Genomic DNA, 24,298 nt, shown 5'->3' on the forward strand with positions numbered 1-24,298 from the left:
GATTGCGACCTCTGGGATGAAGCCATGTTGCAGGCGCGGGTGGGTTGATTCTAGCAACTTGAATTGTGAGAAGGGACAAGATGTTGGGAAATGAGTGACAAACGGTTACTCACCAGTGACTCACGGCCTACCCGTACCCGTACCCGGCCGCACCAGGGTCGCAAATGGGTACCCGTACCCGTACCCGGCCGGGTACGGGTAGCTGGGTATCGGGTAGGGTACGGGTATCGGGTACCCGGTTGCGACCTCTGAAGTGGATACAAGGCTGGTGATGATGCCGAGGAGAAATGTGTGCACACGCTTCAATATCCTTCAAAACACGACACATCTGTCTTGCTCTACAGTATTACCTAACCGTTTGGTTTAAAACATCTCTATTTGAAATTGCATTAAGATTAATATTGCACCGACTGCTCCACACCTGCTCCACACCCTGATGACAAGTAGGGGATGGTCACATTCCCTTCGGTGCATTTGAACCGATCACATCAATTAAAGCCAAAAACTCAGCGCGGGATTTGTTTTTCTTTAGGTAAGCCTCTACGCGCAAGTGTACATTCACAAGGCGTGGTCAAAGGACACGCACCCTCTCACGAGTCACGACTTGACACCAGTCTTGCCCTTTGGGTATGCGATGACTCTTTAGTACGTCGACATTTGCCGTAGCCAATCTCACAGGCTATTCGGGGCACGGTTAACAACCGCTGAACCAACAGGGAAGAGCTCAAGTTCGTCTCAACCACTCCCGTGTTCTTAATTCGAAATAAATGTGTATATATATAAATGCAGACCTCCGTTTTGTGTCTCCACATACACAACATATAGTTTGACTCCAGTGGCCCATTGGCTTTCCAAACTAATATTTGTAAAAACTATTATTTTATTCGCCAACCGATTAGCATGGTTGGCTACGTACGGTGCAAAAGAGGTTAAACATTTCTACATTATTCAGCAAGATCTGTTTAGGCAAGCAAACTTTAGCTGGCTTTGACCTGCCGAGTCTCGTCATCAGAGTGAAGCTTGTTAAACATGCTGCCAATAGAGGAGATTAATATATTTACAGTGGGGGGGGGGGGGTGTCAAAGTGAGGTGCTGCTTGTGTATATTTGTATAAACGAATATACAATGTGTACAAAGCCATTATGAGACACTTGAGTAGGATTAATTGTGGCAAATGAATTATTAAATAAACAGACAAAACTCTGCGCCTTTCATGTTGCAGGCATCGGACAAATTTGACCATAGCAGCAAGCAGCCAATCTAGCAAGATTTGTTTATCAGGTTTGGACACCTTTACCCTACACCCACCAATTACCTGACACACATCACTATAACTCGCCATTTGCAACAGTCAACATACACACATCACTTACCCGACAACTACACTCGGCAAACCTTAACACGTAACACTCCCCTGAGGTTTACCCGACTCTCACCACTCATCTGACAACCACTCACACTCACCAGAGACACTCACAATTCACCAGTGAATGACAAATTAAGCATCACATATATCATATCCTTTTGTATATCATCGCCTTCCTCGATCCGAGCGTTGGTCGCAAGATGGAGTATCTTATGCCACAAGGCTCTTTGTCCTAGCAGTCTGGGTTGACTTCAGGCATGTACTGTGTGCAGCCACATATCCTCTAGAGCAGTGTTCCTCAAACTTTTTTACTCCACAGCACTCTCTAGGATGCTGGATCTTGGCGGCACACCAAAGCTAAATACATCACTATGTGCCCCGGATAGCTGGGTGAGAATGCGTTGTAGCTGAGAGATAATTCACAACCCCTTGATTATTACCTACTATAATCACCCAAAAATGTCTGTCCGTCCTGCACGTGACATCACTCCACATGAGGCCCCCACCCCCCGCGTGACGTCACTCCAAATGAGGCCCACCACCCCCCCTCATTAATATTCATGAGTGGGTGGATCCACAATAACCATGAGGGGGTGACGTCACTCCACATGCCGCACCCCTCCCCTCATTAATAATCATGAGCTGAACAATTTTTCAATTTAATATTTCAGATTTACTGCAATACACACCCATCCTTGGACGGGCAAAAATGATAGTACTATAGTGAGTCACTTCAGAGACACTAATAGTAGGAGGCATACACGTTTATTCGACACTTTCCACAGTATAGGGGATAACTATATACGGGTCAGGACAGCCGACACACTGCCTGACCCAACACCGACGAGGAGGACGAAGACTTTGTGGACGGTGGGCTCCATTTCCAAACTGCAGAAGCCCCGACCCAGCATCGGGGCCTACCTTTTATCCTCCCCAGCGTGGCCTGGCTCCGCCCTCGGCCACGCCTCCTTCAGGAACTTACCAGAAGGTTCTGGGCTCTGCCCCACGTTGTCACCTTTACCTTACATCCGTGCTTGTCACGTGCCCTACTGGCAGACCGGCCGCTGTATCCTCAAATGCCCTTCACTGCCAGCAATCGGCGCTGCACGCTCCAGTGGCACACTTCACCTGCCCTGCTGATAGACCGGGCTACTACACCCACGATCCCGCTCTCTACCAGTAACCAGCGCTACGCGCCGTAGTGACCCATTCTATGTCACTAGACTTATGTCATTGAGACCGAAGAAATCAAGTGGCACCAAATCTGTGACAAGAATTTCCCAATTACTTGAGTGTATTCGGATCTGTGTGTCACTGTGTCAGGTGGGGCATGGGGGCTTGTGGTTCTTTCCTTTTCTGTTATTCCGGTTGTGAAGTACTGCTCTAGAGGGGCTCTACAGTGTTCCCTTTCGTGGAAGCCCTTCCGCCAGCAGTGGTACGAGCAAAAAATAGCAGGGCAGCACCTTTACCATCATACACAATAAAAAATGCTTTGTTAAATCAGATACCATGTCCCCTGGTTTCTTTCAATCAGAACGAGCTCTCAATCGACCTTCGATGATAAAACTTCCTAATGTATGGGGCAGTGAGCCCAATTTTCCCCTTCATTAGACCTTATTGCATTGAACTCGGGCTGCTGTTCACAACATTTATTTTCCCCTGTCCATCAGGTGATCAGCGCTTTTTATCGGGGCTCGGGATAAGTTATAATTATCGTAAAACAAAAAAAACTTCTCATGTAAATGCTGTGACTGACTTACAGATGGACAGTGTTGGGGAAAATGAGTGCTAAAGCCCGCGATAATCTGACCTCGACTGTGTAGATGTAGATGATGTTAAAGTTGGTAGAGGCCACAGCACGAAGAAAGAAGAGCAATACCGTAAGTCCCACCCTGCAATGAAACATAAATAGAAAATGCAAACTCTGCTTTTCTACTTTGATCATCGTATGCACACAGAGCACTGTAAAATTAAATATTCGAAACATTACAGAAAGGGGCTTATACAGTATTAACGTATTTCAAGTAATCATCTAATTGTTACATAATAAAGCAGTGTGTACGAGGAAAACATAGCAGCCGAAGCTTCATTCATGAAAATATATTGATTAGAATTTGTAACGCAGCACTCTGCAGTGATGTTGGATGAAAAGGAATGCAAGTGATGTTGCAGTAAGGTTGCAAGAGCACCTCAAACTCTAAATGTAAGGTCTATTTTCACTAAGTTGCAGGCTAGAAGCGCAAGCGTGCATCTCCAAAATAATACCTTTGAAAAGCTATTTGCTTTTGGGTTTAAGAATGCATGTGGTTAAGGTGAGGGACAGCAGCAGCAAATTCCATGAGCAGCACAAACACTGCATCAATACAACCCTTTATGTACTATACATGCAGTTGTATATGCGATTAAACAAGCTTATTATTACATCCGATAGTGACAGCAGTTAAAGAAGGGGTAGTACCAAGCGTACAGATATTCACCTTTTATCCATGCACACACACAATAATGAGCCCCTTGAGGTAAATTAATTAAGATACAAAATACACAAACAAACCTTTTACCTGTCACGAACAGCAAGCAGAGCCTATTATTAAGCCACAGGAGTATCCAAAGAGATGAAAGGCGAGCTGAGAATTACAACTTCGGCATTGTTTTATTTTCCACACATTCACTAACGTGCTGATGTGGCAGCGCCAGGCACCTGCTGGGGAACAGGTGAGGGCAATATATGGCCGTGGGCAATTTTAGGGTAATCGTTGCCAGTAATTGTTACTAGCAACGCATTCACCATCAGCAAAAACTTCCTGATTCTTCAAGCCAAAAACCAAAATCTTCACATGGCACAAGCCACAAGTGCTCATGTGGGGTGGCCACGTGAGGTTGTCACGCGGCTGTTTCGCTCGTGCCAGTTGGTTCTGGAGTTTTGAGTGAATTTAGAAATCCGTGGAAGCTCTGCGAGAGTAATTGTCTGGCTCTGCTGCCAGGGGCAAGTACCAGATATTTTCAGCTTCAAATGTAGTTCAAGTATATTGAAATGTTACAAATGTATCTGCGTCACTATCAAGCCACACTTGACACTGTCCAGAAGTCTCAATAATGAGGAGGTGGAGGAAGCATCACCGCGTGGTGCAGATGTTGAGGAGGTAGTATAAGAGTCCACACAGGGCCATCGAGAGGGCCATGCTCCTCCGTCGGCCCAGAGTGTCGATGGTCAGTGTCGTGAATGGGATCGCTGCAGAAAGACAAACAATCATGATCAAACATGATCCATCGACTTCTGATGAAGATCTCCTCAAACTGTCGTTATCCCTCAAGGAGTCGTCATGGAACCGTCCATCTAGCTCCTTCACGAGCCAATTGTATCGCTTCATCTCTGCAGTGGTCGTGCTCTCTGGTGTTTTCCCTCCTTTAGCTGCCACTCAATCATGAGTCTCGGCCACCGACCATTAAGCCTTACGGTGAAGTATCCTGCCCAAGCCCACATATATTTATTAACAATCGATATAATCTATATCTATAACTTGTCTGTCTTCTAATACATGATGCATTTATATTTCTGTTTCTCAACGTAATTCCTCTTAATTACTCCCCCTGTAAATAATCAAACGCAAGATAAATTGCCATGATTCAGGAGCACGATTTTGTTGTAAGAATAAATTATTTTGTCTCATTTGTACCGACTAGTTTGCAGTGTTTGTTTCTCTTGTTCTGCCCTGTTTGGTCTGCCTCTTTTGTATTATTTTCCTCAAGGTAATACTTGTGTAAGGACAGTACCGGTGCCTGGTGGCCGTGGTTAATAATTGACGCGACGGGCACCGTAAGAATAGCACGTGACCGAAGTGGTCGTAAATAACAATTGAGACAGTGACAGAGAGGCCCAGACAAGGTGAGAGAGAGAGAGAGTTCGAGAAAAGAGGCGTGACCGGGTCCAGGAGTGGGATAAAAGCTGGCATGGAGCAGGGCTCTGGGCTGCAGCAGTGGAGGGATCAAGAAACCGTCGTCGTCTTGGAGTGGGTCGTCTTCATCATCTTGGATCGGGCACCTTACAGTCTGGTCTCCATGACTGCTATGCATCCACTCCTATGTTGTCAGCCAACTCCATAGGGAGCGTCGCGTAGAGTCACAGAAATTACCCAGCGGTCTTTAGTCAACTCGCGGTTACCCGTTAAAATTTTCAGTGAGTCGGCAGACTTTATTCAACACATTCTTGCGGAGGGAGCTGGTAGGAACGTTGGGTTGCTCGGTCAATGGCCAGGGCAACGGCGGCGTGGTGTATTCTGCAAATATGCCCGACTGTGAGGGCGGGCACAAGCCGGCGTGATTAGGTTAAACGTTGAGTTTTATAAGGGCACCACGGGGTGACCAGTCACTCCCCTCCCGACTCAGCCCCAGCCCTCCCACCCCCCACCCGGCCCCACCCTCCCCGCCCAGCCCCTCCCTGCACGACGGACGGACACAATAACCCCCTGTGGGCTTGTGTAACCAGGAGGTTCCTACCAGTATAAATATATACATAACTGAACAAGACGGTGTCTCTGAGAGCTACATTACACTTGCATATCATTGTTTTGAATAGTAAATGCTTGATTCATATGCGCATAATTTGATGCATAAATCTGAAGTCCAAAAGTATTTTTTAATTTGTAAAGCGCCGCATAGTATTCGCTCACTGTCAAAGAGACAGAACGACTTCAGGGGCACGAGGAACCACAGACAAGCAGGAAGGCAGCTACCAGTCAGTGAGCAGGCATCAAATCCCCCCCCCCCCTCCAAGCTCTGTGGTCCTCTATATATTGAGGTATTATCGGCCAATGAATGAGTGAATAATAGAATACGTTTTGATTGCAACACAAGCAATCGTGTGAATGAATGCAAGCTCGGAGAGAAACAGACAGAGAGAGACACATACAGAGAGAGAGAGACACACAGAAAGAGAGACACACATGGGGGAGAAACACACAGAGACACACGTGTCTCTCGTCACTGCGCCGTGCTTCCCTTGTAGTAAACCACTCGCTTTTAGTGGACTACAAGACGCGCGGGACTCCGAGGAATGAGCCGCACACGGCTCTAGTGAGAAAATAATTTCGCGGATATCTTGAGATTAACCTCCGTGGATTACAGAATCTGCGATGTGGTCCCTCCCCCATATCAAAGTTGATCACTGCTGTAGTATTTAATTCAGCCCAACATTTACGTACATTTATGATTCCAAGTGAAAGTTGACAATGTTGCAGCAACATTAATCTATGCATCCACAAGTTTGCCAACTTTTATCATCTTCAAACAAACAAAAAATGTCCCAAAGTAAATGTTAAAGACAAGTCTGGCTTGGAAGCGGGTGGATCGTTTTACAAGAAAGAAACAATAATTTATATCATGCCCAAAGCAAAATGATACTATATATTTATATAAATACCATAAACGCACATAAGATGCAAAGTAAGTCATGTAAATAGGCACATAGGAATTTTATGAGTAACTAATTAAAATCTATTCCTTAGTTCACGAGCACCAGAATCAGCCCCAATCTATCCACTGCTGGATGAAGGATCTTTCAAAGCTGATGCTATCCATAGCTGTTCTCTGATGCCACAATCCATCTCATTCCTGCATGTGTGCGGATCTCATCTCCCCATCTCGGCGGTAGACATCCCATTTCTCCGTGTAATTCCTAGAATGTTTCTCTCCACACTTCTTTGTGCACTTTTCATCTTATCTTGAATTATATTTTGCACTCAATTCACCAAACCCATACTGACCAACATGGTAAAGTACAGTCAATTAACTCCATGACCTGTACAATGTGGGGAGTTCTTAATCCAGTAGTGGACTGACATAAGGGCCGCCCAAGTACATATCACAACATAAATCATACAACTCTTAAATCATTGTTCTTAACTTACATTAATGACATAAACACTATAAATATGGATCTGTGATAAATAATGGCACCAACTGCCATAATTTGCCACAAAGGGGTGGTGCCTATGCCAAGCTTGGTGCACTTTTGTGGCTGCGTGGAATCATTCAGGCTTGTGGACAGGTCACGAAACTGACCCAGAAGGTGCCATGGCTCAAGAGGCCAGGGTGACGGAGGCAAATTCTCAACCATGCTCAGTCACCAATAACAAATGCATCGTAACGCAGATGCACACACCTCACATTCATGCATACCTCAGCCCTGACGATGCAGTATCATAATGAAGAACAGGGCGTTGTTCTGTGTTATAAATGCATGCACGCTATAAACGCCATAAGAAACACGCCTTGCTACGACTGTCTGCGAGTGTAACTTTTTTGTATAAAAGAAGCTGTTGTCTTAAATATACTCTTAAGACAGCCGTGAGATACAGAAAGTGACTTTCATAGACACCTCGTCAAAGTCACACGTAACATACGTAACCTTTAATCGGCGTTAGGTGTGCTCGTATTAAGTCACGACCCGCTGAAAGACAAGCCCTCTGATTAGTGCTATCACCATCATGCATCATCATACAAGACTGGCTGAAGACCTGCCCAATCCGCCACCATCTCTCATTGTCCTGCGACAACACAATCCATCTTAGCATCTGCACATGAGCTGCTATCGTCCCAGATTTGAAGCTTTCGTGACTGCAAGGATTCATACTCTTAGTTTTTTCGGTAAAGTCACGTAGGTAAAAAATGAAATTAAAATTAATAAAAATAAAATAATAAAAATCACGACGTTTCGGAGGCAACACAAGTCTCCGTCATCAGGTGGGACCGTCACAGCCAGATTTGCTGTATCAAGTGAGGCAGGGATTCATTTTTATTTCATTTTTTTACCTACGTGACTTTACCGAAAAAACTAAGAGTATGCTATCGTCCCCTCCATCTCCATGGCCGACGTACTCTCAAGTGCGTTCCCTCCTTTGGCTGCCACTCCGTCGTTAGCCTTGCCCAACTGCCATCATCCCCCTTCTTGTGTTTAGTTTGTTGTCCTTCCCCTGCACCTCCACTTAGCACAGTTGGCTATGTACGGTAAGAAAGAAGTTCACCATACGTATACACAGAGCCACTTACATTTCTTGACACGTAAATATGATGCGTTATCTGTGTTTATTTTATAATCCGCGCTATTTACTTTGTTTCTATATAATTTCATTTATCTCTCCATTCGTCTTTATACACTTTTCACCTGTTGCTCTATTGTCCTTGTCAAAGACCAGCTTCTTGACGCATCTCATATCAGGTAATCTGCACCGTTTAAACACTTTCCTTCAAGGCACGTTTCATGCTATTTATTATTAAGTTCCGTTTTTTCCAAAATCACTCCATCCTGCTGTCGTGTGGCTCGATTTAAATTCGTTTATCCTTGAGTCACCTTCAATGATTGCCCCAGGTAAACAATTTCTGTGTTCTAGTTGTGTCCCTCTGAAAGATACCTTCAGTCGTTAAGAAAAGTTGGAGTGCATGATTAGTGTTTTGCTCGTATTTATTCTAAGCCCCACTGTGCAAGCTGTCTTGATTAGGTTCTCACAATCACTCCCTCACCAACCCCTCCCCATGATTCATGCCAGCTGTCATAAGCTCCCGATGGGTCTCTTGTGAGAGGTGTTAACACGTTTTGAGATTAACGCCATGAAGAGTACGCCCTGAATCAATGTAATAATGTAGTTTCCAATAATCCCCATCAACACAATTACATTTGGTACATTTTAGACAAATTAATTGCGAAACCTCACCTCTGCAGTCCTTAAATGGAGTAAGGGCGCATGCGAATTTAACCACGAAATTGGCTAAAATTGGACACGTTCTGGTGCTAGAATAAATGAAACCCACTCAGGAGACCCTTGTTTGCTGTCAGTGTAGATTCATTCTTGACGTGCTCACAAATAAAAAACATCAGGTCGGAATGTATAGGTCGTTGTTTTTATTTTAATATTGGAACACTCCGTGCTCTTGTTCTGCATTCTAAAAATGCTACTCGGCAAATATTTTTTACTTGTCATTATGACGTTCTTTGTGTTAAAAGAGAGTTTGTCTTCAGATTTGACACTTAACAAAAATAAATGTACCTTTATTTATTAATAATGTTTTTAGAGCTGGGACATTTATTCAAGTAAGGTGATGAAGGAACTAAAAATTATAATCGACTAATCCATTCTGGTCGATTGCTCGGGCTCCTTTGAAGATGGCGGCGCCGTAGACACCCTGCCTCCTGAAGGCAGGAAAATCCCGACAAGCCACGTCCAGCACGACACGGCTGAAGATGCCAATGACGTCACCAAGCTGGGCTCATCACCCCCCCCCCCCCCGTTCACTGCACACCGATTATAATCAGTAGAGTAATCAGCTCTACTCTTTTGTAATTAGACAGTGAGGGTTGCTAGATTTTCAAATATTGGATTGGGACATGATAAAAAAAAACAGGTTGTCATGCCTCTGAGCAAGTTATATGCTACTGGTTATTGTCACTGAGTTGCTGAAGGCAGGCCAAAATACGTAAATGCAGAGCAATCATTAATCAAGAGCACTAATTAATAGCACAGAATATAAGTACGAACATGTTTTTTGAGTTGGGTAAGGGAGGTACAGAAACTTGGGAGTAAAAAAATTGGACGAAAACCCAAAGTAGAAAAGTGTGGTGAAAGAAGAGACATGTTGCTCCAAACAAAATGGTAGTTCACAATACGGATAAGAGAAAACAATCCGGTAAAATGAATCATTGGTATGTGCAGAGGCATCATTCATGGGAACAACGATTGTGGTAGCAGCAGTAAGAGATTAATGAGCAACCGAATGAACGTCATGAACGTCAATGATGACTGATTGACGTGAATCAGTAAGTGCAAGATCATTCATCAACCAAAATGGTATATGTTGGTTTATATTGAGCAGTCTGGTTGGAACTCAGAGCTCTGCTGTAGATGTGACGGCAGTAATACAACCTCGACTCAACTTGTGTTTCGTGTGCAGCAGTAGAATATATTAATGTGAAGAGGGCGATGGCACGGATAGGCAGCCTAACCTTCTTCAATGTCTATTTAGCTAAAATTTGTTTGGTTACACACAAAATACCAACGATGAGCAATTAGCGTTAACCGGGTGAACGAACATGTTTACATTACTGCCAGGCGACCTGTATTATTGTACATGTACTTGTGTACGTGTGCAGCTCATTTTGACAATCTACTACTGGATGAGGGATTCCCCATCTTCTGGAGACCGTGAGGGGTTATATGACCATACTTTCTAGATTTGAAGCTTTCTTGACTGCAAGGAATCATATTCTTAGGTTTTTTCGGTAAAGTCACGTAGGTAAAACATCAAAATTAATGAAAATAAAATAAAATAAAACAAAAATCACAACGTTTCGGAGGCAACACAAGTCACCGTCATCAGGTCGGCTGTGACGGTCCCACCTGATGACGGAGACTTGTGTTGCCTCCGAAACGTCGTGATTTTTGTTTTATTTTATTTTATTTTCATTAATTTTGATGTTTTACCTACGTGACTTTACCGAAAAAACCTAAGAATATGACCATACTTCACCACACTGATGAGTGCGGGTTTGTAAGAGCGGTAGCGGGAGTAGAGAACAACACTCGACTGTGCTGCACTGTCCTCTACTGCCCAAGAAATCTACTCCACCTATTTCTTTTTAGGCATCATGGTCACCCATCCAAGCACTAACCAGGCTCATACCTGCTTAGCTTCTGGGATATGATTGGATCGGGCGCATTCCACGTGATTTGGCGTTACTGTACGGGGATACAAAATGGAATGGTCCTTGTCCTGTATCTTGACGTTAAAAGCACAAATGCAACTGGCAATCCAACCAGGTGGCCGAGTGGCTCTCAATCGGGAGGTTGCGATTTCAAATCATGGTTGGGGGTTGACTCGGCCTATTATCCTTTCAGGGTCAAAAATGAAAGACCACTTTGTGGGGCAGTCAATAGTGGTTCTCCTATGCATGCTCACCCTTGCCATGGGAATGAGGAATTTCCACCACTGGCGTATGATTATGAGCAGGAAATCTCCGTTGACTTTGACACAAAATATATCATACAGCATTCCTTCGTTATTCACGAACTTGCTACCTACGATTTTGGCTATCCGTGAATCACATCTGGAGCTCTATACGACTCCATCGAGAGAGAGAGAAAGTGATGAGATAAAATTATGAGAATGTGATGCGAGAAAATGAGATAAAGTGATGAGAGATAATGTGATGAGAGATAAAGTGATGTTATTATGATAATTTTAATGTATTTAATCGCTTATTTATGTATTTATTTAAGAAAAATCATAAAAAAGCTTTTCGTAGGCCAATATCATTATCCGCGAAATTTGCTATTAATGAGCATCTCTAGAACGTATCCCTCACAAAAAACGAGAGAATGCTGGAGTACATTACATCTCATACCCAGGAACTCGCCGAAGCTGCTCAGGAGCAGTGTCTTGTAGTCCTCGGATTTAAACTGCTTGCAGAAGCATGGCGACTCCTGCTCAGAGAAAGTGATATGCTCCTCGATCGCCGTTCCACTGTCATCCCCGCACATCTGGTTCCTCTCCAGCAGCTCGGAGCTCACGAGGATCAGACCGTAGTAAGTCAGCGTGGTTCCAAACCTGGGCAAAAAAAAAACACTTATGTTATGGACCGTCGTGTATTATGAGCCGCCGTGTTTAACGCGCGGTAAAATTCAGGGTTTGAATGCTTTTCGCAAAATGTAATTTGATCATGAAGAGCAACATTTGGTGGAGATGAAAAGCTTGTACCATATGGGCCATGTTTGCAGTGTAGTCCTCAAGTACTGCCTATCAAGCAAGTCCCATATGTTCCCCCTTCTCTCCTGTGTGAAAAGTCAGACACAATGAAAACACGGTTCAATCTTTTTAGCCTCACCATCAGCGGGAAACTTGGAATTTCACGCAAGCAAAAAACTGTTTACTTATTTTTAAAAGTGGGCAAGTTCAGTTGGTACTTCTCTATAACGTGCACAGGGTGATACCCCTTAGAGGAAAACATTTTAATGTAATTCTTGGGTTTATTCAAAAAGAATACGACAATTTAAACACAATTATTCAACAGTAATCTTCTTCTTCTTTAGTGCTGCCTAACGGCGTGTGCGACTTCACGATGATATTGGTCCCGGTCTAGCACGGCGTGTAGAGTTTGTGCTGTTGTTAATTGTAGCCATGTTTTGATGTTACTGAGCAATGTCGTTTTTGGCCGTCCTGGTCGTTTTTTCCCTTCGATTTTTCCTTCCAAGATTTGCTTTAATAGCTGGTATTTGTGGTCGTTTCGGGCAATGTGGCCTAGGTAGTAACACTTCCTGCTAATGATGGTCTTCAGCAGTTGCCTGTCAGTGCCCATATCTTGCAGAACTTGTGTATTGGTGGTTTTGGTTGTCCATGGGATTTTCAGCATTCTTCGATACAGCCACATTTAGAAAGCTTCGAGCCTTTTTGTTGCTGTTGTTGTCAGTGTCCACGTCTCTACTCCGTACAGTAATAATGATACCTTAGAGCCTTTTGTCAATGCACTGCTGGATGAAGGCCTCCCCATGACAGGGGAGCAATGGGGGTTATTTGTCCATAATCCAGTGTAGGACCGGTTCAGATATAATTCACCACTCATGTCAGCCGTGGATGATTAAATGTATTCCATTCTCAATGATTGATAATAACTTTGTCATCATCAAAACGAAGATAGCTTTTTATCCAACATAACATCTGGTAAACTAGCAGTATTTACTCTTCATTGACCAATTTGGAATGTTGCCTATCCATGACAAGTAATATGAAATGCTCATGCTGAGCAGATTGACTCGCTACAGATAAGATTAACTTTAGTAAATGTGACTGGAGGAAGCGTGGTATTGATAACCTTTGACTGGTTTGTCTTTGAGGTGAAAGTGACGAGGTTCATACCCCAGTGTTTTCACATCAGTAGTGATTGATGTGAACTTTCCATATTCTGGGCAGCTGAAAGCCTGTTACTCTCTGCTTGTGATAAATAATTATATTATCAGCGCCGAAGTAAATCATACTATGAGCAGAAGAGAACAAGTAATGGATGAAAAGATGATAAGGTCAACGTGTCAGAATGGTTTTCAAGAATAAAAAAATGCATACACTCAATAACAGAGGTCGCAAACGGGTTTTGATTCCTTACCCGTACCCGTACCCAGCCGCACCAGGGTCGCAAACGGGTACCCGTACCCGGCCGTACCCGTACCCTACCCGGCCGGGTACGGGTAGGGTACCTGATTGCGACCTCTGGGATGAAGCCATGTTGCAGGCGCGGGTGGGTTGATTCTAGGAACTTGAATTGTGAGAAGAAACAAGACGTTGGGAAATGAGTGACAAACAGTTACTCACCAGTGACTCACGGTCTACCCATACCCGTACCCGGCTGGGTACGGGTAGCCGGGTATCGGATAGGGTACGGGTATCGGGTACCCGGTTGCGACCTCTGCTCAATAATCAGTAAGACATCTTGCTGCCCTGAGAGTGCGTACATGGCATGGATCACGATAGAACTGACACTAATAATAACGCAACTTCACTTCTTTGGACCCGTCCTATTGTGGAGATGATATGTATTTGAAAATGAACAGTCTCACGTTTTGTCAGGCATTTGAGCTCAAACAGCCCTTGGCAAAACGACACTGGAGTGACAACAAAAAAATAGAGAAGTCAGTCATTATTATTGTCTTCATCTTCTTCTTCTATCCAATGTGTTCACCAGACGAAACGTCACCTCTCCACAAATCGTGATGAATGTCAGCTTCTTTGGGTGTGGTGCTCCAGTCCCCATGATGTCACCTTCTAGGTCACCGAATATTACCCCCCCATGAAAAAGAGTAATCTTGTATCAACTCATACAACTATTATCACACTCACACACTACCATCACAACGCTCTGCCCTTGCTTGCTGCATGTCTGCACAATCAACCATCCATTTTTGCACGTGAATATGATCACCATCTTGTGGCATTTTCAAGATGAGACATTTTGTGGCATGATAATGACTTTGAAAAAAAACGATTCAGTCAACTGGTAGAATAAAAATGTAATGAAAGGGCAGATTAGGCAGATAGTTTTCAAAATGCAAGGAGGTAATTAAATTTTAATTGTAGCTTACTGCTGGAGGTTCCACCAATGTGCCCTGGGGTAGAGTGGTCTTGTTCATCTTTGCGATCTTTGCAAGAGTCATAAGGGCCTTGTCCGGTTTTGCAGCAGACACCAGGTATCGTGCAGACTCTGGGATAAACTGACAAAAAAAATACAAATAAACCACAGGCGTACACCCAACAAACCGGTTGTAATTGAAAGCAATTTTTATCAAACATGTGCACACTCCCAACCATAAAAAAACACTTAAGTGCTTTTAAAATATATTAATTAAAAATGAACACATGAAAGAACGATGTTTATACCATGACATCACAGTGTTACCCCGACTTCTTATGGGTCCTTATGAATTGTTATATATTTGAGGTTGTTTATCTGACCTATCTATAAAACACAACACTAATAATGTTTGATGTGTAGCTCATGGTTAAAAAGTAGATATCAGAATAATGTTACTGCCCATTTTTCATCCACTGCTTGATGACCGCCTACCCAATCCTCTCGGTCATGGTGGATGTTTGACCGCAGGTCACAAAGCTGTTTGGTTCAGGTTGGGGTCAAGGAGTGGGGGTGGAGGCCAGAACCTGGTTCAGATAACACATTCCTGCGGAGGGAGCTGGTAGGAACGTTGGGTTGCTCGGTCAATGGCCAGGGTGAACGGCGGCATGGTGTATTCCGCAAATATGCCCGACTGTGAGGGTGGGCACAAGCCGGCGTGAGTGGGTTAAACGTTGAGTTTTATAAGGGCACCACGGGGTGACCAGCCCCTCCCCACCCAGCCCCACCCCTCCCACACCCCACCCAGCCCCACCCTCCCCACCCAGCCCCTCCCTGCACGACGGACGGACACAATAATCCCCTGTGGGCTGGTTTAACCAGGAGGTTCCTACCAGTATCACTCCCCATCGATGTTAGACATGGCCATGTGGTCGAGTTCACAGCGTAGTGTGCAAATCATTGTGTTGCTGCTGCACCTCATAAAAAATATATTAATCACATTAATTTGTATGACAATTAAAAATATATATATTTACCAGCGGTTAGCCAGTAAAAAACACCCATAAAATGTAATTGTTTACTCATATATGATACAATTTAATGTGACCTCAATAAAGACTTGGAGTAACTCTACCAGATGTCTAAAAGTTAATAGTTGTGATATTTCAAAAAGGAAACATCTCCACAGCAAAGCCTTGACCTTATATAAAATGTGAACTAATGTCACTATTCATGGAACATTCACAAGTGGACGTGGCTGATACAAAGGCTGTGATGGGGCCATGCTTGCACAACCAATGCAGTACCGCCAAATAATGTTCTTCAATACCAAGGTTACCCACATCTCAGTGTGCATGTGCCACACATGATTGTCATCTTTGGTGTACAAAACACGGGGACATATCATGGAAAGGAGAGAATATCTGCATTAAACGCATTGTCTGGTATGGTGTATTATTTGACAAACGATAACACCAGTACTTTGAATTTACCGAGAAGACATAATTCCGAGGACAGCAGCTACACTAAAGAGAGGACAATCCGAGGAAAACCTGGACAGGTGGCTACCATATCGCCGCTGCCGTATAACGAGCACGTCCCGATGAGCACCTTAAAGGCAATGAGAAGGATGAAGCTGGGGATGGTGGAGATGCGGATGAGCCAGGCCCAGCCCAGGGTAGGCAGGATAAGATATGCCAGCACCACCTCCAGCAGGGAGCCCAGCACCCAGAACACCTGATCACGCACACAGTTGCGTTTGTCAATTTAACACGTAGGCTTTTGCGACCAATATCATCCATAATAGAGGGCCCGCATAATGCGCATGCATAATGTGCATTGACTCAAGAGCACAGAAGTTTGGTCACCACATCTACGCCTCTATATAAGGAATGAAACAGGTGGACCTCTCCACAAATCTGGCTGTCGCCTGATGAAGCTAGTTGTAATTACTGGCAAAACGTCGCACTCCGATTGTAAATGTTGTGGCTTGGTCTCTCCAACACACCGGCGTGCTATACTAGTGACGAATTGGCATGCTCTGCTTCCGTGACAACCCTTACTAGTTGGCTGTGTCAGGTAGTGGCGGGTTTAATGAAACATTTATATATTTACGCAATCTAACCTACAAAAACCTCTATTATAGTTGTGTTTGTGTCTATGTGTTAACTCATGTGGCCCATAGTCGATGCTGGTTAAAAACCCAAGAGGATAAATATCAACCCTCTAGTTTCAATCTGCAAACATCCGACTTCCACATCTATCAACAATATTTACATGGAAAAAAATAAGACGTGGAAGTCAGCATGCATGTGCTGCTCACACACCAATGATCCGTGTTTTTTCAGGTGGCATTAAACATGAATTAAGAAGACAGCACAACACATGAGTCCTCACAGACTGTCAATATTTCACACGTATTTACACACCCGTATTTGACAGAAGATTCCCAGAAAATATCTGTGTAGGACACGCTTTTAGTATTCTAGCATCACCACCCCATATTTTATAAGAATTTAAAGATCTGCATTTTTATTGAGAGCTTGAAAACTTCAGCAACTCAAAGCACCTTGCATCGTATCTCATCTATACCACTTGTCAGTGCCCTGCTGCAGTCAAACCATGGGGGTGCCCAGTGGCAGCTCTCCCTGTGCAACGCAGGGTTTAGACAGTACTGGTCATCAGTCTTTCAATGTTTTGTCATTTTTTCTATTGTTTCGAAGTTTTACATATGGCAGACGTATTATAATTGGGGTTATGCTTGCGATAATACATAATAATGACATTGTTTTAATGTACTTAACTATTCCATTTAAATTTAAATAGTTCAAGTACAATCAGAATATTATATTCAACAATGACAACTTCTCAACTGCACAGGCAGCTGTAAAGCAGTGGACCTTAAACATGCACACGTATGCCATGATTGACCTGGCTCATTGGAAGAACTTTTCCTCTGGCAGTGGATGGCATGAACTCAGACATCAGCACAAACCTGCAGACACAGGGCAAGACCACAGATGCACGGTTAAAGCCTCTTTCTGTATTGTGGCTCATCTCTGTTATCTGTTAAAACCGCTTACGATATATCAGCAATGCATGGGCAGTAAATGGATATTATCACAAAGGGAATGTAAAATCCTTTACGTAGTTATTTAGTGTTGTGATGCTAGCCTCTTGGTGTTTTAGCCCTTTGCGGTTAAAAATCGATCTGAGAAATGTGATTTATAATCGACTGCAGTAAATGTATGGTATTTAATGAGGCATTGTATTAAGCAATGCCAATGACCGCTCATGACGAGTACAAAGTAAGACATTTTAACAATTGTGTGCAGAATTTTTTCTCGAGAGTGCGTTCACAGAACCGTGCCTCACTCACCCCTGGGATTGGCCACCGATGCCACAGCCCATGAGGAAGCGGAGAAAGACAAACCAGCCATAGGTTGGGGAGAAGGACGATATTCCAGACCAATAGCTGCCCCATATGGTCACCAGCAGTAGCACCTACAAAGACAAAGATCCCCCGTATAGCCTTTAACAGACTGTTGGGGCAAGTGCTATTCGTGAGCACCTATGAAGGCCGGCACGGTACACGGGGGGGTGGGTTGCAAGCACCACGCCCGACCGCCTTTGTCTCTCCAGTGGCAATAATTTTACACCCCTAGGGGAGGCCCTGGACGGGTTAAGATAATACTGGTAGGAACGAAGTGGACCAGATCACCAATAGATTAATGTGTCCGTCCGTCCGTCCGTCCGTCCGTCTGTCCGTCTGTCCGACAAGATGGCCGCCCGCTCCCCCTGCGATCTGTGAACTAAACAAGATGGCCGTCGCTTCCGGCGCCTCACGGCGAAACTTTAAACTTCGCTTCAAAATTATTTTACTGAAACGCAGCACGTTTTTTTAACAGAGACAAGAAACATTTATTAACACAGAGACGAGATACATTTAATCGCCTTATTTGTGCACGAAAAGCACGGCGCGAGGCCTAGTGCGGCAGGCTTCGCGAGGCCTAGTGCGGCAGGCTTATTAACACAGAGACGAGATACATTTAATCGCCTTATTTGTGCACGAAAAGCGCGGCTTCGCGAGGCTTAATGCAGAGGCTTCGCGAGGCCTAGTGCAGAAGGCTTCGCTAAGTCTACTGCTGAGAAGGCTTCGCGAGGCCTAGTGCGGCAGGCTTCGCGAGGCCTAGTGCGGCAGGCTTCGCGAGGCCTAGTGCGGCAGGCTTATTAACACAGAGACGAGATACATTTAATCGCCTTATTTGTGCACGAAAAGTGCGGCTTCGCGAGGCCTACTGCAGAGGCTTCGCGAGGCCTAGTGCAGAAGGCTTCGCTAAGTCTACTGCAGAGAAGGCTTCGCGAGGCCTAGTGCAGCAGGCTTTGCGAGGCCTAGTGCGGCAGGCTTCGCGAGGCCTAGTGCGGCAGGCTTTGCGAGGCCTACTGCAGAAAAGGCATCGCGAGGCCTACTGCAGAGAAGGCTTTGCGATGCCTACTGCAGGGAAGGCTTCGCGAGGCCTACTGCAGAGGCTTCGCGAGGCCTAGTGCAGAAGGCTTTGCTAAGTCTACTGCAGAGAAGGCTTCGCGAGGCCTAGTGCAGCAGGCTTCGCGAGGCCTAGTGCGGGAGGCTTCGCGAGGCCTAGTGCAGAAGGTGGTGGTCAATTAATCTCAGATGTAATCGTTTGGAAATGAAAGACTACGAGTCTTTAAATCTCACAGCGTTTCTTGTCAAAACAAACACTTTTAATTAACGTTACACTAGAATACAGTAATTTTTTCTTTAACTCCTCTATACCCGGTCAATATCCCTGTACCGGTACTAAGTATTATTCCTACCAGCCCACCCCGCAGGGTCCTATTCATCATTGGTGTTGGCCGTGAGCGGGAATCGAACTCTGGAGTGCCGGGTTCATAGAGCAGAGCGTTAACCACCACACTTCATACACATGGACACAAGCACGAAGTAGCATATCACCACCATCATTATCACAATCATTAGCCACTGTTTAGCCGGTGCATGGGCAAAGGCCCCCTACTACTCCGTCGCCATTCCTCGTGCCCGCAGTAACACAAAGCGTCTCACTCCTGTATGTAAACTGATCTCATGGCTCCATCTCCATGGTGATAGTCAACTCGGGTGTGTCCCCTGGTTTGGCTGCCATTCCATCACTAGTCTCATCTGTCGGCGATCACACCGTCTCTATTGGTGTGTCCTGGCCAAGCCCACTCACTTACTTACTTTCCTCAACAGTCAACGTGATTTTTCTGATTTGTGATTTTTTTTTCCTGATCCACAGGTTCCTATTCCGGTCTCTAACCTGTTCGCGAGCACCTCCGATTATCACAGCTGGCTACGGACGGTGTGAAAGAAGTTCAACATACATCCATCTCAAGTGTCATTTGAAGCATGCATCTATCCATGCTGATTTTGCACACGTTTTAGCTTTTGTTATATTTTATTTCTAAGTGCCCACATGTTGTTTTACAATCCATGTGATAGAGAGCAACATACACGGATAAAAAAAAATTTGCTTCTTCAAGTGGTTTTATAAAAAAAAAATCCCCAAAGCACTCCAACATGCTCTTGGTCAGCTCTGGTTTGTATTATAGTCAGTCATCGACTTACGAACACCCGACTTACGAAACCACAACACTTACAAACCATTTTTCCATGAAATATTAAAACATTTTGCAAACTGAATCGCGGAACTATTTTATTCAGTGGAGCGATCCTCACGCTAGGAGGTTTTGTGGGTGTGTGCTCGAGCATGTGTATATGCGTGTAAGTTTGTATGAAAGTGAGTGTGGGGGAGCGGTAGTGTAGCAGTTAGCGATAGTGCGCTGTACTACCAACCTGGCTACCCGAGTTCAATTTCCGCTCACGACCAACACCAGTGACGATTATCTGACTGGATCCTGGGCCTCCCCTAGGTCGACTCAGCCTCAAATGAGTGCCTGGCGCATTGTGTAAATATCGCTAATGGGGAGACAACGGCAGTTGGGGGTGGTGCTGGCCACTCACCCCCTCATGTGCCGTGCCGGCCTTCACAGGGGTGCTTGCTAACAGTACTTGCCCCAACAGCCTGTTAAGGCGACACAGGGGATCGTTGGTGTGTCTGTGTGTGTGCGTGAGTGTGGCAGAACAACCCCCTACCTCATCGTGGTGCCAGACGGGCAACGTTGTCGTAGGCAGTGCCGTGGAGGGAGGGCCAATTCCGATTGGCCTTTCCCCTCAGGGCATCTGTGACCATCACAGCGGCTAAATGGGGGCTCTGGACGAGTGCGAGGGGCTGGTAACCCCTCCACCTTCAATAAATTACCACTAAACCACGACTAAAATATCTAATTAATAAGCTTGTGCCGGAGGCCCCGGGGGTACAGGCGTCTATGACGTCTCCTGGCCAAACCCCATTTGGCGGAGCCAGGAGATTGCATCTTTACTCTCAGGTCTCCTCCAGAAACAACAAAAAGCCACTACGGATGGCCACGTTGAATGTTCGAATGCTTACTGCGGAGGAGAGGCTGCCACTCCTCTGTCGGGAAGTGGACCGGTACCGCCTGGATCTCTGTGGCATTCAGGTCCGGTGGACCGGTGGACTGGCTCTGGCTCCTGCCACCATGAGGGGTGGACAGTCCTCTACTCGGGGCAGGAGACTGCTAAACAACAGGGTGTGGCTCTTCTGAACAAAATAATGAAGGGGGCGTGGCAGCATGGCAGTGAGGTGTGGGAAGCTGTAGGCCCCAGGCTACTTTGGGCTCGCCTTCCCATCAACCGGAGGCGATGAGTGGTGGTCGTGGTTACTTATGCCCCCACCGATGACGAACATCCGTGGAGGAGGGATGCAGGCAAGGCCCATGAGTCAGATGCCTTCTATGACCTGTCACAGGTGCATGGCTAACGTGGCCCCTCGGGATCGAGTCATCTTGTTGGGTGACTTCAATGCCCGAGTTGGTCATGATGCTGGCACCTGGTCTGGAATGATTGAAAGGCATGGGCCAGATCAGCTCAATAACGGTAGGAGGATGCTAGATTTTTGTGCAGCCCATGGGCTTGTAATTACCAACATGCTGTTCTGGCATCAGCGCATCCACACAACATCATGGATGCATGCCGGGTCCAAGCAAGAACATCTGCTGGACTACATAGTGACGGACCAGCGGATGCGAGCCCATGTCCTTGACACCAGGACCAACCGTGGAGCTGATCTGCCCTCTGACCATCGACTAGTAAGATGTGCCTGCCATTCTTCCACTCCGGTGGTGGGTGTACACACCCAGGACCCCATTCCAACCTAAGGTGGCCTGGTCTCCGTTAGGTGATGAAAGTTGCAAGCGAGAATTTAATCATCGCTTGCGGCTGGGGTTGGCATCGTCCCCCACTCCTCCTGATGTCGAGGGTAAATGGGCGAGGTTTGGACTGTGACTCATGCAGCTGCAATGGCTGCTTTGGGTACGCGGTCCAGACCTCCCCAGAGACCCCGGCTGACAGAGGTGGTGTTCAGGATGGTTGAGAAAAAGCGACAGGCTCACTCTAATCGTCTACAGCATCCCACGTCAGAGAATGAGGAGGCGTACCGCAGCCGTCGCTCGAAGGTTCGGAGAGCTGTGAGGTGCTGCAAGGATGGGTGGTGGTTGCGGGTTGATGAGGAGATGGATTCTGCCTCAGTGGCCCGCGATCACAAATCCCTATCTAACTCCATAAAAAAAGTAACCCACAGCGCCACAAATATTACCATCATTAGTGGAAAAAACGGTGATCCAATCTCCAACCCCCAGGAACAGGTTTGCAGATTTGCTGAGCATTTCTGTGAGGTCCTGGGGGAGGGGAAATCCCTCAGCCAGGAAAACAACGTGCCACAAAGTGGGGAGGACCCTGCCGAGGCTGCGGTGCCTAAAATATTGGAGGAAGAAGTCACCCCCTGTGAGTGGCTGGCTGAGGTGCCATCTGTTGAAGAAGTACTGAAGGTGATCCAGAGTCTGAGACCAGGAAAGGCACCAGGCAGAGATGATCTCCCAAGCGAAATGCTGAGGTAGGGTGCGTTTGTGCACAGACTACCCTACATGACATCATAACAGTTAGGACCACTGGACGGGTTCCGCAGGATTGTAAAGATGCCCTGGTGGTACCCCTCTTTAAGAAGGGGGACCGCACAGACTGTAATAACTACAGGGGCATCTCACTCCTCAGTGTGCCGGGAAAGGTTCTGGCAAGGATTATTCAACATCGCCTTGCTAGGCACGCTGAGGAGAGGCTTACAGAGCCCCAATGGGGTTTCAGGAAAGGGCGGTCCTGCACAGATGCTATATTTTCTGTCCATCTGCTACAACAGAGGTGTAGGGAATTCCAACAAGACCTACATCTCTGCTTTATTGACCTAGTCAAGGCCTATGATACCATCAGTAGGCCTCGGTTCTGGGTTGTTCTTCGTGCTTTTGGAGTCCCTGACACTCTGCTCACGATCATTAAGGACCTTCATGATGGTGAGCGGGCCCGAGTAAAACTACGTGGGAGGCTGATCGATGCCCGGGTGTGGTCAAGGGATGGCTCCCCATTGGTCAACCACGTTATGTATGCCAATGATTTGGCAATTGCTGCTCATTCAGAGGAGGAGTTGGAGACACTGCTGCTGAAACTGGAGCGTGCCACTAAGAGGTGGGGCCTTACCATCAGCCCCACCAAAACTAAGCACCTGCCTGGGTATTTTGTACCATCGGAAACTCCACCTCCACAAATCCCAATTGGTGATAGGGCAGTTGTGGAGAAAGTGGAGAGTTTCCCATACTTTGCCAGTGTCCTCATGACCGGCTCCAGTTTAACAGCAGAGGTCTCACTCCGAATCAGTCGAGTGGCATTATCTTTTCATCGGTTGCGTAACGCTGTGTGGAAACTACCTGGTCTATTGCTCCGCACGAAGCTTCAGGTTTTCTCAGCCACGGTCATTCCCTGCCTTCTCTACGCTTGCGAAACGTGGACACCCCTAATGGAACATCTTCGCCGGTTAGAAATATGTAGGCTGGCCTGGCTACGATCCATCCTGGGTTTAACCAGTTAGAAGCTCACAAATCCTTGAAAGATCTGGGCAAAGTCCCATCGGTGAGCTCCTCCGGCAGGCAAGGCTGCGTTGGCTGGGTCATGTAGCCTACATGCCCAGCCACCGCATGCCTAAACAGCTTTGGTTCGGCCGGATCGAGGGGGTTGAACAGGTGCGGCACGGGCTAGAGAAGAGATGGAGTGATGTGGTACAGGAGGACGTGGAGCTGAGTGGACTTGCCGATGACTGGTACCAGCGGTGTCAAGATCGGCCTCTGTGGAGGCTTGTGAAGGACGCTACTGGGCAGTTGGAGGCAGTCGCCCTCCAACAACGGAGGGCGGAGGAGCGACGCTCAAAACAACGAGCGGAGCGCCGGGTGGCTAAAGCACAGCAAGTTGGCACAGTAGGCGGCACAGGTGGTGCATCAGCCAGTCGTCTCAGTCAGTCGACCTGTGGCATCTGGGTCTGGCCCGTGACCTCGTGCCAGCGGGCGTTCGACACTTCACGTAGCCTCAAGGTGCACATAGCCTGGCACAAGCGTCATGGTGACGTCACCGCCACTTAGTAGCGAATGGCGGTTGTTGTGCGTGAGTGCTTTCGTGTGTGTGTGCAATTGTGATGACTCATTGCATCCCTTCCAACAAGCAAGCCAACATAGAACTCAAGGTAAGTGAAAATAAACAGATTTTTAAAAATATTTATGCTACTTTATGTTTTATTTACTATACAGTATCTTTTTTTGTGTTAGATGCAACATTATAATATTTCTTCTTATTTATGAGTTTAACAATGCTTTCC

At 46.0% G+C, this 24,298-nt stretch overlaps 1 protein-coding gene across 7 annotated transcripts in view; it reads right to left on the bottom strand.

Annotated features, from left to right (window-relative positions):
• The window catches only part of SVOPL (SVOP like), a 58,736-nt gene that overhangs the window by 7,356 nt on the left and 27,082 nt on the right, over positions 1–24,298 (bottom strand). For all 7 annotated transcript variants that reach the window (XM_078596879.1, XM_078596878.1, XM_078596877.1 and 4 more), the window contains exons 6-13: positions 17,848–17,972; positions 17,400–17,463; positions 16,080–16,205; positions 14,482–14,610; positions 12,110–12,183; positions 11,757–11,959; positions 4,484–4,595; positions 3,177–3,258 (exon numbers count right to left, since the gene is read on the bottom strand). In XM_078596879.1, the coding sequence (XP_078453005.1) occupies positions 3,177–3,258; positions 4,484–4,595; positions 11,757–11,959; positions 12,110–12,183; positions 14,482–14,610; positions 16,080–16,205; positions 17,400–17,463; positions 17,848–17,972 (915 nt within the window). The remainder of the gene's footprint in view (positions 1–3,176; positions 3,259–4,483; positions 4,596–11,756; positions 11,960–12,109; positions 12,184–14,481; positions 14,611–16,079; positions 16,206–17,399; positions 17,464–17,847; positions 17,973–24,298) is intronic.

The sequence above is a fragment of the Lampetra planeri genome, chromosome 8 (assembly GCF_965212315.1).
Source record: "Lampetra planeri chromosome 8, kcLamPlan1.2.h2, whole genome shotgun sequence".
Taxonomy (NCBI): Eukaryota; Metazoa; Chordata; class Hyperoartia; order Petromyzontiformes; family Petromyzontidae; genus Lampetra; species Lampetra planeri.